The following is a 14,262-nucleotide window of genomic DNA, read 5'->3' on the forward strand; positions in this document are numbered from 1 at the left end:
GAAGAGCATCTGAGCTGAAGGAAGAGGCAAGTTGTTCTCAAGCATATAGAGAACAGTATGTGCTTTTCTTGTAACAACAATGCCTCTTAATCAGCCTCAAAAGGACACAGCCAGGGTGGCTGTTCTGTGCAAGAGTGGCAAGGCTCGTTTAGAGCTATCCGTCTCCTTACTGTGTTTCCTTTGTCACCAGCGCCTGCATTTTTGCAAGCAAACAGCTTGTCCTTAGAGCCAGTCCACCCTCGCATCAGCTGAAGAAATAAAAAGGAGATGGATCTCAGATAGATCACAGGTCCTCTGCCCCCATCACTTCTTTATTAACAGGCAGGGAGTCCCGTCCCAAGCATACTTAAGCCCTTTGGGTGATACCAGGCCAACCACTGTCTCTACCCTGACATGGAAGCCTCCTAACCAGCCCAGCAGCCCCACTTCTCATTGCTGCACTGGCAGGAGGAGGAAGACATGAGGTATATTTATCTACTCTCATGTGCGGATTGTGTGACTAGAAAACTGCCTTACTGTGTTCTTGATCGGGATTGGCGAGAGAAGGGGAATGTTAACAACTGACCTCTTTCTGCCACATGTTCCCCACCGGCTTTGCTCTCAGGCACAAAGAACTATCCTTTCCTGGGAACTGATTCCAAGTCATGTGCTTTATGCTTCAAGTGTGGAAACTGACCTGACTCCTTGGCATCCTTTGGAAATGAGGCGTCAGCCCTCAGCGGGCAGAACAGTGTGCTGGCACTCGGGACTTCCCTTCTCCAGTGAGACACATGGGTTCAAAAGTTATGCCTGACCATCTCTGCCTCCCAAGGGATGCCTGAGTTAGAAAGGGAGCAGGAGGGCTTCCCTGGTGGCGCAGCGGTTGAGAGTCTGCCTGCCAATGCAGGGGACATGGGTTCGAGCCTTGGGAAGGCTCCCAGCCCGGGAAGATCCCACGTGCTGCGGAGCAGCTGAGCCCGTGCACCACAACTACTGAGCCTGTGCTCTAGAGCCCGCAAGCCATAGCTACTGAGCCCACGTGCCACAACGGCTGAGGCCCGCGCGCCTAGAGCCTGTGCTCCACAACAAGAGAAGCCACGACAGTGAGAAGTCTGCGCACCGCAACGAAGAGTAGCCCCCCCGCTCACCGCAACTGGAGAAAGCCCGCGCACAGCAACAAAGACCCAACACAGCCAAAACAAACAAATTAATTAATTAATTTAAAAAAAAAAAAAAAGGGAGCAGGAAAGTGTATTCTGCCTAGCACGGCTGTTGGCCTGGGGAGAGAACGGAGAGACCTGGTGGCAAATTAGCCCTCATCTGCTTTAATCCATCCCTTATTTACTGGAGAGTTGCAGGGGGTGGGGACTGTTGACACTGATGTGGCCCAAGCTTGCCCCAGGCCAGAGGCCTCCCCAGGACACCTGATTGGCCCTGGTTGAAAATCTGGGGGCAGGCTACTCCCAGCAGCTTGAGAGTGGGGGTCACACAGCCCGAGTTCCCTCCCCAGGGTCCTGTGCACCAAGGCCACCCCTGTCTGCTCAGTGATGAGGCTCATCCAGATACTAGGATTATGAGCCCGAAATAAAAGGGGGCTGGGGAAGACCCTCCCCTCCTGAAGGCACATCGGGCAAAGTACTTTTTTGTTTTCTTAACTAAACCAGCAAATAGATCTCAGGCTTCCCTCAAACTACTCAGTCCATCTTGACAATCACCTTTGAGGCCCCACACTTGAGTTTAATGATGGGAGCTGCCTGCAGCATCTCAGGTCCCTGCACCCATCAGGGGCTCGTGGCTGAGGTCTAGATGGTGGTGGATTCCAGGGAACCTAACTTGGGGGTCAGACACTGCCTTGGGACAGAGACCTCCTGTCACCTGACCAAGGTCTCTGGGGCTGGGATGAAGCCACTAAAGGAACTGCAATAATCTCAGGACAGGTGGTAGTTGGGTTTCCTAGTGAAGAGGTCCTCAGGGAGTAGAAGAGCAGGAAGTGAGCCTGGGAGGATGGAATAAAGAAGAGGGGTGTGGGTGAAAAGAAAGCAAACCATGGAGGGAGAGGCAGAGAATCAGGGCTTGGAGAGGAGCGTCAAATACCTGCTAATCGGGATTGTGGCCAAGAGGAAATAAGAAATGACCACAGGTCAGGCCAAGAGGATTGACCAGGATTTCTCAAATGAAACTAAGGAACCACCAGGTCATATCCTTTGGGCCTGCTGAGAACTCATCAGGCCTCCTCCCCCTGCCTGTGGCCCACTCTCTGATTAGCCAGTACCCGGGCTAAGAGAGATGACCCAACCAACTCACCTTGGAAACTTTAACATCCCTCCAGCCAACAAAGACCCTCTTGGTGGCCCTGCTCCTACCAGGTGCCAAAAAACCCCAAGCCCCACTCACCAAGTTCAGAGAAGTTTAAGAAAAGCAGATTATGCATAAACATTATAGATTAGCATTTCCTGGCTGGGATTTTGAGAAGGAGCCAGAGAAATTAAGCAGTCCCTCCCATGAAGGAGCTTCTCACGGGGAACACATACGAAAACAATGGGACATATTTGGGGAGCAATCCGTGAGCACATGCAAAGTATTGTGTGAGGGGTTAACCCCATAACTGCAAGCAGGACAGTCGGGTAAGGGTCAGCCTCCCTGCATCCCCCTCTGGGTCACCTGATAACCAAACTCAGGGCTCAGGCATCTGCTGGCAGAGCACCAAGTACCCACCTGTCTGTGTGTCCTGAGGCTCCACACTGAGTTCACCCAAAGCTAGGCTGGAGAATTCCGGAGATCTGGGCCCCCAGCACACCCCTTCTGGCCTGCTGTTGGTCCCCTGGAAAGCTGGGTGCTATACGTCAGGAGCATCTTTATCACTCTTCCAGGCCCCCTTCCCTTCCCATTGTCATCCTCCACCATGGCTTCAAGTGCCACCTTGGAGGCTCATGACACCTAAACCATCCCATCAGCCCAGACCTCTCCCCCAGCTCCAGAATTGATTTTCCAACCCGACCGAATGTGGTTGTCCCGTAAATCCTCACACTCAACAGGTCTGATGGCAACTTCACCTTTCCCTTAAGCCTCTCCTCCAACATTCCCCCACTTCAATGAACAGCACCGCCCATGTCGCCTAAAGCCATCCTGCTGAGTCAAAACCCTCCTCTCCACCCCACACCCCCCAAACTCAGGCATCAGGCTCTGATGCTTAGAGAGAACACGGCAGCGTCTTGCCCTCCTTCGCTTGTCACCCACTCCATCACCAGAGCCACATCCCAAAACAAAAATCCAATCACCAAGATGTAACTTAAATGTATAATTCAATCAAACAATTCGACTAAAAGGTGACTTAAGAACATAAATGCAAAAGCATCAGAAGAAAACAGGCAAGGCATAGCCCCCAAACTCACACCCAGCCTTTTGTTGCATATTAAGAAACCGGGGTGCCTCTGTACAATGCAGTATTGCAAAATAGCTTCTATTCACTGAAGACTCTCGAGAAAAGATTAGGAACTTTACAAAGTTGGGTGTGGGGGCGGGGGGTGGGCAAAATGTTTAAGAAAAAGCAGTAACAATAAAAAATTCATTTCTCCCAAGCAGACAAACCCCTTGCTGGGGTTGCAGCAGTAGCAACACAGCCAGCGGGCATGTTCCCCCCTCCGGTTTGCACTGTGGGGCTGCTTTGTGATCTAGACACCAAATCCCACTAGGCAGAAAAGCACAATACAAGCCTACTTATTATCTTCAAGATGAAGGAGCAAATATAAAAAGGCAACCAGTTGCAAACTTCCTCACTAACAGCCAAGGATGGAAGAGGCTGTCAGAATCTAGAGCTTTTTCTCTCTACCTGGCCTTAAAAAACCAGGAATCAGACACCCTGGTTTGACAGCAGCACAGGATAAAAACTTAGAATAGTTGTCTAAAGCCTAGCCCTTGCTACCTACCTGATCTTCAGCAGGCACCGAGCCCCTGACTACTTGCCTGGTCTGTTTTCTCACCACCTAGCTCCAACAATATCACACTCGAGTTGTTCCCTCTTCCTGGCATGCCTGGAAGACCACTTCCTCCTTTTTGCTCCCCCTTACCTTGCGGAAACATCTGTTAAAATTCTTGTAACTCCTTAGCTTACAGATCTGCCTTCCGCTGTAGACTATAAGCCCCTCGTGGGCAGGAACCATGCATCTTCATCTTCATGTTTTCAGACCTAGCTCAGTGCCTGGTCCAAAAGAAGTCTTTAACACATGTCTACCCCACTATACCGAGCCCTTGGCTTTTAATTTTTAAGCAAACCATTCAAATGATCCTAGTCTTGGTGCCCTAGAATCTTGGGTCCAGGGTAGCATAGCCCAGCAGGGCTAAGAGTGTAGCTGCATGAACAAAATCATCTGAGCTGAAGGGTACTAATCACTGCTTACCCAGGTTCAAGCACAGGGCCTTGGGAGGAGGGGAGCAATGTTCATATGTGGAAAGACAACTTCAACAAGAAAGAAAGCCCAGTCAACTCTCTCTCGATTGTGTTGACAGAGAAAAATGATGGCAACACAAAAACTTTGAACCAGCGGAGGATCCATAGATCAACATCGTTAAGCCTTGAGACATGTATTATTTCTTTGCAGCAAATTTGTCTTCCAGATTCTATTTGGCTCAAGCTATGTGCACATAATAAAGGATGATAGGTATCTAATGTTGGGCTTAATGAAGCTTGGCTGTAATGCAGACACCTGGGCAGGGCAGGAAGTTTCCCTTACCTGGCACAGTTCTGGGGTGCCTGCCTAGGTGGCTCCTGCAGCTCCCCTTCCTGATGTTGGTGGAAACCAGAACTACAGAGAGGCCTTGACCCAAGGCTGCCCCAGCCAGGTCACAGCTGGAATGGGCACTGGCAGGTGTCCTATTTCTCAGCCCTGAGTCCACAGCCTGGAAGTGACTTTTGCATAGCCACCTGCTCCCCTGTGCCCTCGTTTACGGCTGGCACTGACCTGGGAGCTAGACTCCAGCTACCTAGAAAGGGCAAAATGTGAAAAAGGGGAAACGACAAAGATGGGGGTGGCCCGGGAGAGGTGGGGCAATCTTTCCATCTACCAGAACACTGGCTAGTGTGAACTCTGCTGCAACCACAAAAGGGAAACCATGAGGAAAGGGAGCAGCATGCTCTGACCCAGGTTATAGCAATGAGGCTGGAGAGAGGGGATTCAGAGCTGGAAGATGGTTCTGGTCTGGGATGGCTTGATCCCAAATTTCCCTCTTCCCCTTTCCCATTCAGCCATCTGCTTTCTTACCATAGTCTTGACCCCACTGCTCCTCCCCAGACCCCAGAGTACCTCCCCATACTCACACACTATGCAGCACCTATCCCGTGAGATCCACAAGTCATTTGCAACCTGTCCCACTCTTGAACGCCAATTTCTCCCCCCCCACCAGATCGCCCCTTTCTGTGTCTCCACATCACCTTGCCTCAGAGTCTGGCCCCTAATTCCATTTTCCATTTGTCCTTTCCTGGCACCAGCCTCCCCCGAGGGGTACTTTCTGCACTAAGCTGGCCTTCAGGCACCTGCTAGGGGCCGGCCCCTTGGTACTGACTACTCCCCTCAAGCCCCCAGCGGCTCATTCCCCGCCCCGGGCCAGGGCCGCTTCATCTCCTATACCTTTAACAAACTCCACGTGCGTGTTAACGGCGGTGACAGCATTTCCTTGTCTCTCTGCTCCCGCCCCCGGAGGCGCCGTCCATTGGCTGCAGTGTTCCTCCGTTCTTGCTCTAATTGTCCTCGCTCTTGGAAAACTCTGACCAATGGCATCTCCGCGCCCGGCTCCCTCCACCAACCCTGGCTTCCTATTGGCTCCCATTGGCTCGTAGGACTTGGGGCCTGTGGGCCTGGCTCGGCAACTGGCAAATTCTTCCTTGCCGGCGTAGATTCCCGAGCTAAGAACTGGTTCCGAACCCAACGGAACCCAGCGCGGAGCGACGCCGGGTCACGTGGCCTGCGGCCCCATGACGTTCGGGCTGCGGGGCGTCATCGTGACGTTCGGGCGACCCGCCGAGTGGCCCCGCTGCCTCCGCCACCTGTGCAGTCGCGGTGCTGTCATGGACCTGGGACCGATGCGGAAGGGTTACCGCGGGGACCGAGAGGTGCCGCCGCCACGCAGGGCCTCCGCAGGGGCGGGGGCACAGGGGATCCGAGTCATCTCCGGGGCGGAGGGGAATGGGAGGGATCACCTGGGGTTTCTGGTCCACCCCTTGGGGCTCGGGGTCACCTCCGTGGGAGAAGGGGGTTCAAAGACAATCAAGGGGGAAGGTGTTCTGGGGAAACGAGGATGAAGGTGGACTCCAGAGGCAGCTTGTCATAGGGGCTCAGGGCGCGCACTCGGGGGTCTGCCTGAATGAAATCCTGTAGGTCGCTCCGCGCACCCCTTGGGCGGTTTACTCACCTCCCTGGGCCTCAGTTTCCTCACCTGTGAAGTGATAGTACTGACCTCACGGGGATATTATGGACTTTGATATTTGAAAAGTGCCTAGAACAGTGATAATTAGCTTATAAATGTTTGATAAAGAAGTAACACGTGGGGCAGGAGGACTCTTTTACGCAGGAGGGGAGGAGAAAGCTCCTGGCTCTTACTGCCTTTTCCCTCCTCAGGAGAGAAACCAAGAGAATTATTTTGGAATTGGGGCCCAGGGCCTGGTTACCAAATCTGGTTGCATGTGAGCATTTCCAGAAATGCATGTTAAACATGCAAGTTTTCATTAAACTTCAGACCTACTGAATGAGAATTTACAGGGTGGAGCCCAGAAATCTGTCTTTTTTTTTTTAGGCTCCCCAGGTGATAGGTTTGACACCCATGACATGAAACCCTGATTTGTCCATCAGTAGGTGTGGGACCTATTCACCTTTTCATGTTTTTTGTTACGAGATAGTTGTTATGAGGACTAAAGGAGTTAATATTTGAAAAGTGCCTAGAACAGAGCCGTGTACACAGTATGCACGACATGTGTTTGTTAAGTGAAATAAAACTCTCCCTTCCCAGGCGTTTGAGGAGACTCAGCTGACCTCCCTGAACCCCATGAAGCAGTTTGCTGCCTGGTTTGAGGAGGCTGTCCAGTGTCCTGACATAGGGGAAGCCAATGCCATGTGTCTTGCTACCTGTACCAGGTAGGCATAGCTGTGGGCCCTTCTGAAGGTGGGTACAGATGAAGTAGGAAACTTAGGAAGCTCTCAGTTTGATGGATGACAACTTTATGATTCTAGTTGTGTTATTAACATGCTGTGTGGCCTCAGGCAAGTAACTTGTCCTCTCTGGACCTCAGTGTCCTTACCTCTAAACCAAAGATTAGACTTTACTCAATTCCATTTCAATGATAAAATGTAGTGCCTCATTCATCTCTGCCCTTGATGCACCCACCCCCCAATACACACACCTTTGTCTCCCGCATCTCCCGGTCTCCCCAGTTCCCATCTGCTCTTTGAGAGGCAGATCTCCTGGAACCTCTCCATAAAGCCCTCTTCCTCTCTTGAAATCTAGCACAGTGCTTGTTTGTGTCATTCATTTGACAATCAATCATAAACCCCTTGAGACATCTCTTATATTAGCCTCTTATTCAACTCTGCTTGTCCCCCGCTCACTAAAGCATAAGGCCTTGAAGGCAGGGCTCTTATACTGTGCCCCCAGATATCCCCCAGAGCTAGTTTGCTTGGGCCACCATAACGGAGTACCACAGACTGGGGGGGCTTAAACAACAGAGATTTATTTTCTCACAGTTCCGGAGGCTAGAAGTCCAAGGTCAAGGTGCTGTCAGAGTTGGTCTCTAGTGAGGCCTCTCTTCCTGGCTTACAGATGGACACCTTTTTTGCTGTGTCCTCACATGGCCTTCCCTTTGTGTGTGCAGGGAGAGAGGTCTCTGGTGTCTCTTCCTCTTCTTATAAGAACACCAGTCCTACTAGATTAGAGTCCCACTCTTACGGCCTCATTTAACCTTAATTATCTCCCTAAAAGCCCTACCTGCAAATATAGTCACATTGTGGGTTAGGGCTTCAAAACTGAATTTTAGGGGAACCCAGTTCAGTCCATTACAGAGCCCTAGGCAGTGGTGTCATACTGCACCTCCAGGACAAATTCCCATGGGCAAGTGGGAATGGGCAGCCTGAGTGCACAGACAGTGCAGAATCAGGGGGTACACGTGTAGGGGTGCTCAGACATCCTGTGGGGAGGGGCTCTGACCACAGTGCTCTGCTCTTTGCCACAGAGATGGGAAACCGTCCGCCCGCATGGTGCTGCTGAAGGGCTTTGGCAAGGACGGCTTCCGCTTCTTCACTAACTTCGAGAGTCGAAAGGGACAAGAGCTGGTGAGGGTTCACGGTAAATCCTTCCTGGGCCTGCAGGGTCCATCCCTGGCTCATTGGTCACCTTCTCACGCCATAGCTGCCCCAACCCACTTGCCGGCTGTGCTCAGGCACCATCCCGCCTGCGGGCCTTTGCACTTGCCCTTCTCTCTGCCATGGATGAGTGCCCTCTGTAGGCACCCCTACCTCCCCATGTTTACCTGAGTAGCTCCTGTTCCTTTGGGTCCAGCCCCCATGTTACCTCCTCAGGAAAGCCTTCTGGACTCCCAGGCTGAGTCAGCCCCTTGCACTGTTTGCAGTCATTATAACTTGCAACTTTCCTTTCTGCCATTTTTTTAGTTTCTAACCATGCATGTATTTATGGGATTATGTGATTAATGTTTGTGTCCTCTGCTAAACCGTAAGCTCCTTGGGGTCAGAGGCTGCATCTATGGTATCTCTGTTATACCCCCAGCACCTCTCCTGGTGTTGAGCACAGAGTTGGCACTTCGTATGCATTCAATTCGTGAATCCAAAATGAGTACCCTTCCCTGAGTCCAGTGCAGCCAAACATACATTTCTGAGGATTTGCAAATCTATGGGTGAGAGAAATGGCAAGCCTCACTTTGGAGTCCATCTGGCCCATTTACCATGTGAACCTGGGCACGTTACTTAACCTCTCTGAGCCTGTCTCCACACCTGTAAAAGTAGGCCTACCTTTGAGGATTTAAAAATGAGACATTACAGGACTTCCCTGGTGGCGCAGTGGTTAAGAATCCACCTGCCAACGCAGGGGACACGGGTTCGAGCCCTGGTCTGGGAAGATCCCACATGCGGCTGAGCAACTAAGCCCGTGTGCCACAACTACTGAGCCTGCGCTCTAGAGCCCGCGAGTCACAACTAATGAGCCCACGTGCCACAACTACTGAAGCCCGTGCGCCTAGAGCCTGTGCTCTGCAACAAGTGAAACCACTACAACGAGAAGCCCGCGCACCACAACGAAGAGTAGCCCCCACTCGCTGCAACTAGAGAAAGCCCGCGCACAGCAACAAAGACCCAACGCAGCCAAAAATAAATAATAAAATAAATTTATTTTTAAAAAAAAGAGACGTTACAGTAAATGCATCTGCAGTGGACCTGTGCGATGCAGACTCCCTGCCTTCCCCCCATGCTAGAGGCATCCCCACTCCTGTCCTGATGACTGTCTGTGGATTCTGTTTCATTTCCAGGACTCTAATCCCTTTGCTTCCCTTGTCTTCTACTGGGAGCCCCTAAACCGTCAGGTGAGTGTGCATTCCTGGGACAGCCTGGGATGGGCAGGGGTGGGAAGGGCCTGAGTTTATGAATGAACCTGGTGAGGGTCCCCAGGCTGGGCAAACATCCTGCCTTTCAAACGGCTCTCACTTAGCTAGGCTAGCTGGAGTCAGGCGTGACGGGGCAGTGGATAAAGAGAAGAACAGAGAGGACTGGGGCCTGTACTGGTTGGGGGGGCAGGTGGCATTGAATGCCGTCTAACCAGGACCATCCCTGTGCAGGTGCGAGTGGAGGGTCCCGTGAAGAAGCTGCCCGAGGAGGAGGCCGAGTGCTACTTCCACTCCCGCCCCAAGAGCAGCCAGATTGGGGCTGTGGTCAGTCACCAGAGTTCCGTGATCCCCGATCGGGAGGTGAATGGGGCTTCTCCTTAGTCCTCCGGGTGGTAGTGCTTTGGCTCAGCCCCAGAGGCTGTCCCCAGGGGATGCCAGGGCCCTCTCTCTCCAGCAAAGTGAAATGGATGGTCTCCCTGGGGGACATGGATTTGGAGAGCAGGGAACAGGCCTCCTGTATTTGTCTGACCCACCTGTTGGACTGTGGCCCTAGAGGACAGAGGCCGGCCAGCCTTGCTCACCAGTGTCCTCAGCACCTGGCACAGAGCACATGCTCAGTAAGTGGTGATTAAACGAATCACTGACTGGGTCTGGCCCTTCCTCCATCTCCTTCCCCTGGACAGTATCTGAGAAAGAAAAATGAGGAACTGGAGCAACTCTACCAGGAACAAGAGGTGCCGAAGCCAAAATACTGGTGAGTGATACCTGGTGGTCGTCTAGAAAGGGACACTGGGACCCTCGTGCTTACTTAAAGCCACCCTGTCCATGGAATTACAGATCTACTCCTTCCTGGCAACCCTTGTTTGATGTACGCCAGCAACTCCCTTCACGGGGCGCTGGGATGGCGCGGAGGGTGGTGGGGTTGCCTGGCTGGAAAAACACACAGAGCACCGAAGCCTCTGCTTCTCCTTGTAGGGGTGGCTACATCCTGTACCCCCAAGTAATGGAGTTCTGGCAAGGCCAAACCAACCGCCTGCATGACCGGATCGCCTTTCGACGGGGCCTACCGACAGGAGACTCCCCCTTGGGGCCCATGACCCACCGAGGGGAGGAAGACTGGCTCTATGAGAGACTTGCACCCTGACTCCCAATCTGCTGGCGCTGACTGGAGCTGGGCTCTGTGCTAAGAGAGGGTATGGGATCAGGAGCCAGGCCCTTCTAAACTCAACGCATTTCCCTTCCCACCTCTTATATTCAGGGCCCTTCAGAGAGTTCTCTGTAGTCAGCTGGTCTAGTGGAGTCTAACAGTGGCATGGACAATCACAAATGTAAAATAATCCCATAATTATTCTTGACCTTAACTATGATTTATTGGAATAGCTCCCTCTAGGGGTCGCATCTGGTGTGATTCCCTTTTCTGGTGACGGGGTGGGCCCACAGCAGCCTTGTCTGTTTTCACGTGACAGTCATACCGGCCAAAGCCCATTGGTCCCAGCAGAAGCACCTGAGCCAATCTAGCCAATTGGTTTTTCTTGTCACCAATTTGAAATTTGAAACGGAGGGACTCAGAGCATAGGAGTGTTTGTAGCCAAGTCAATAATGGCCGCCTAGAAGCAACAGCCTCGGGTTGCTGCTCTTGCAACTCCCTCAGCAGTCCCTGGATCCCTCCTTCCCGTGTCTGAGTTGTGCAATTCCTCCTCCTACCTCAGAAAACCCATTATCTCTTTAAAAAAAAAATTTTTTTTTTCTGCTTAGACTAGCCATTATCTATTTGTGTTGCTTGCAACGAAAAGAACCTTAACTAACTCATTTACTAATAGGATATTTTTATACCACTTACCCAACTGATAGCTGCCTTCCATTATCCGAAGCACAGCAATGTGGAAAAGAGACTAAATTTATTCTCTGTAGCTCCAAAGGACCCATAGGTGGAAGCTGCACGGAAGTAGATTTCATCTCAATATGGGAAGAGATTTCAAACAATTGGGGCTGCCTAGGAGGGTGTAGGTTAGGTATTGAGTGTTCTGTCACTGTCAGACAGGAGTTTTGTAGAAGGGACTCGTGCTGGTACCTATGTATCAGGAAGCTTTTCATCAAGCTTTACTTTCCATCTTTGGTTATAAAAACTATATGTATGTGAAATACATATATACATACATTTATATGTATTTTACTTTCCATGTATAAAATTAAATAACAGAGATTATACTTTTCTGACACTCACACATCCTTTTACCACCCCACCCCCCACCTGATGATGACTCCTAGATCACTGGTTTTCATCCTCACTGGAATTACCGAGGAGCTTTAAAAACCCTGGTGCCCGGTCCCACCCTCAGAGATGATTTGACCAGTGTGAGTGCAGCCCGGACTTGGGGAAGTTTAAAAGGTCCTCGGGGAATTCTGTGCAGCCGAGGTTGAGACCCCCCCGGTAGTAGATGCTTGCTACTTGCAGTGTGGTCCACAGGCCAGCAGCATCAGCATCACTTGGGAGCCCAGCCCAGACCCACTGAATCTCACTCAGCTTTCAACAAGACCACCCGCACCCCCAGGTGACCCAATGCACCAGCCTCAACTTCTAAACCAACCGCCTCCCGCCCTCACAATTGGATTCTTCAGTCACCCTTGGCTGAGGCCTGTGCTGAGCTGTAGTATTTGCTTTCCTCGAGCCCAAGTCTGGTGACCAGGGACACCTGAATGAGTGGCCTACAGGCTGCGGAGAGGAGCCAGGCTGGGCAAATGTTTGCTGTGACTAAGCCAGGATCAGAGAACTGACTATTTGTACACATTGGCCTTGAGCTTGCCACCCTGTAAACTGCTTCATTCCACTGCATGGGTGTGTGCTTCCGTGTCTGTTACTGACTGCCTCCTCCAAGGGCGGCCCTCTGGGTGTTGGCCCCCCTTAAGCCTGGGTGCAGGAAGGCACAACAGTAATCCTGTGGCCACCTGCAGGAGAGGGTGCTGGGGTGCCCTTCCCTACCGTGTCCTGTTTGCATTGTTGGGGGCTGTGTATCCCCCCTGCTTTGGGCCTGGTCTCAGCTGTTCCTTTCCTCCCCTCTGTCTGATAATCACTGTGCCAAGTCTATAATAAAAGCTCATCAGCATGATATTAATGTTCAATCTAGCCCGGTCTCGTCCCCGCCCCCCAGGATTGAGGGGAGTTGGGGAATTAAGCAACTCCTCCCAACTGGCTTCTCCCCTCCGGGAGGTTGGGCGTCCAGCAGGGGGAGCCCGAAGCCCAGGGTTGGCCCCTTCTGGGCGGCGCAGGCCAGTTCTGGTCGGCCCTGCCTGCCTCCCCCTTTCCCCCTTTCCACGCCTGGGTCTCGTCCCAGTGAAACTGTGGTCGATAACCCGTAGCCTCTCCCAGCTCCCGCACATATTTGCACCCTCGCTTCCTCCTCCGGCCTTGTGAAAACTTGCAGCCGCCTTGGCTCCGACTCCCTGGGCAACCAGATCTCCCTTTGGCTTTTAGTACCTCCCCCCCACCCCCATTCATCCATCCCCCAGCTTAGGGATATATGTGGAGTTTCCCTGGAAGATTACGCGGACATCACTTTGGGCCGTGGAGTGGGGTGGCAAGCATGGAGCAGGGGGGCCTGCAGACTCTCTCACCTAAGAGGGGTGGTGGTGCATGCGTTGCCAGCATGAGATAGAACCACGGGTCAGTGGCCCAGGGCCCAACCTCACCCCCCTTGCCTCAGGGAACCTCAGGATGGCTGAAGTGGCAGGTCCCTACGGTCTGGGGTCACAGGGGACACTCACCCTTGAAGCTGGTTGACTTTCCCTCACTGGTTCCAGAGTCTGGGCAGCCCCATCGGATGGTGCTCGCCTTCCAGGATCCCGAGGCCCAGGCATAACCCCACCTCCCCTTCTGCAGAAGGTGACTGTGCTCCTTTCCTTGTTCTGAGCCTCAGTTTCCCTTCCCTGAGCAGATAAAAATCAAGTGTGGAAGGGGCTGTGTGGTGCAGCAGTCATGTGCACAGCTCTGGCCTCCGTCCCAGCTCGGCCACTGCAAGCCCTGACTAGGGCTTGTGACTTGACCTCTCTAAGCCTCAGCTAATGCACCTGGAAAACTGGAAAACAGCGATAATGACAGCACCTGTGATGAGAGAGTTAAAGGAGGACCCTCGTGGAGGACTTGTCACAGGGCCTGGCCTGTTAGAAGCCCTCTGTGAGTGTCAGCTGCTAACCCTAGGCAGAGCTGCAGCCCTGGGAAAGTCAGCTCCTCCATGGGAGGCTTTATGGACTGAGTGATTGATGGGACCCTAGAAAGTTCCATGTGGTGGGGAGGGATAGGGGAAGAGGCTTTGGGGAAGGCAGCACACCTGAGCCCGCCTTCCCTCCCTCCGGCCCCTGGTCTCCCACACTCATCCTCAGAGTTCCCTCTGGCCTGGGTGAGGCCACCTAACAAAGGCACCCTTGTACAGGTCTGTTTGTTTTGGTAAATTTCCTGAGTAACCTCCCTGGGGTGGCCCAGTAGCCTGCGAGGAGTTGACCTGGAAGCCACAGAATCACATTGTTTAGTTGTCACCTTGGTCTCTCTCTGTTCCCACCATGAGCTCCAGAGATTTGGCCAATTTTTTCCAGTGCTCGGCTCCTGGGTCTGGACCTAACAGCATAGGGAGTAAGCTCTCTCCATGTCCTTAAACGGTAGCTGTGGGCTATGGTGGAGTTCCTTCATAAAGGAA

At 52.4% G+C, this 14,262-nt stretch overlaps 1 protein-coding gene across 2 annotated transcripts; it reads left to right on the plus strand.

Moving 5' to 3' along the window:
• The first annotated feature begins 5,802 nt into the window (after positions 1-5,802).
• Positions 5,803-12,681, plus strand: PNPO (pyridoxamine 5'-phosphate oxidase). 2 transcript variants are annotated; one of them, XM_061174959.1, is made up of 7 exons: positions 5,803-6,085; positions 6,979-7,103; positions 8,195-8,294; positions 9,500-9,553; positions 9,806-9,934; positions 10,258-10,328; positions 10,550-12,681. In XM_061174959.1, exons 1-7 carry the CDS (start codon positions 5,948-5,950, stop codon positions 10,716-10,718), a joined length of 786 nt encoding a protein of 261 aa, XP_061030942.1. In that variant the 5' UTR covers positions 5,803-5,947; the 3' UTR covers positions 10,719-12,681. The 2 variants fall into 2 exon arrangements, with proteins under 2 accessions (XP_061030942.1, XP_061030943.1); XM_061174960.1 differs by having other exon boundaries at positions 9,806-9,898.
• The last annotated feature ends 1,581 nt before the right edge of the window (positions 12,682-14,262 follow it).

This window comes from Eubalaena glacialis, chromosome 19 (genome assembly GCF_028564815.1).
Source record: "Eubalaena glacialis isolate mEubGla1 chromosome 19, mEubGla1.1.hap2.+ XY, whole genome shotgun sequence".
NCBI lineage: Eukaryota > Metazoa > Chordata > Mammalia > Artiodactyla > Balaenidae > Eubalaena > Eubalaena glacialis.

What these genes read in the sequence shown, in the direction of transcription:
- PNPO (XM_061174959.1), top strand. Translation starts at nt 5,948, where the DNA reads ATGACGTTCGGGCTGCGGGGCGTCATCGTGACGTTCGGGCGACCCGCC. An exon ending in GGGAGCCCCTAAACCGTCAG is followed by an intron (nt 9,554 to 9,805) that starts GTGAGTGTGCAT and finishes ATCCCTGTGCAG; the next exon opens with GTGCGAGTGGAGGGTCCCGT. An exon ending in CCGTGATCCCCGATCGGGAG is followed by an intron (nt 9,935 to 10,257) that starts GTGAATGGGGCT and finishes TCCCCTGGACAG; the next exon opens with TATCTGAGAAAGAAAAATGA.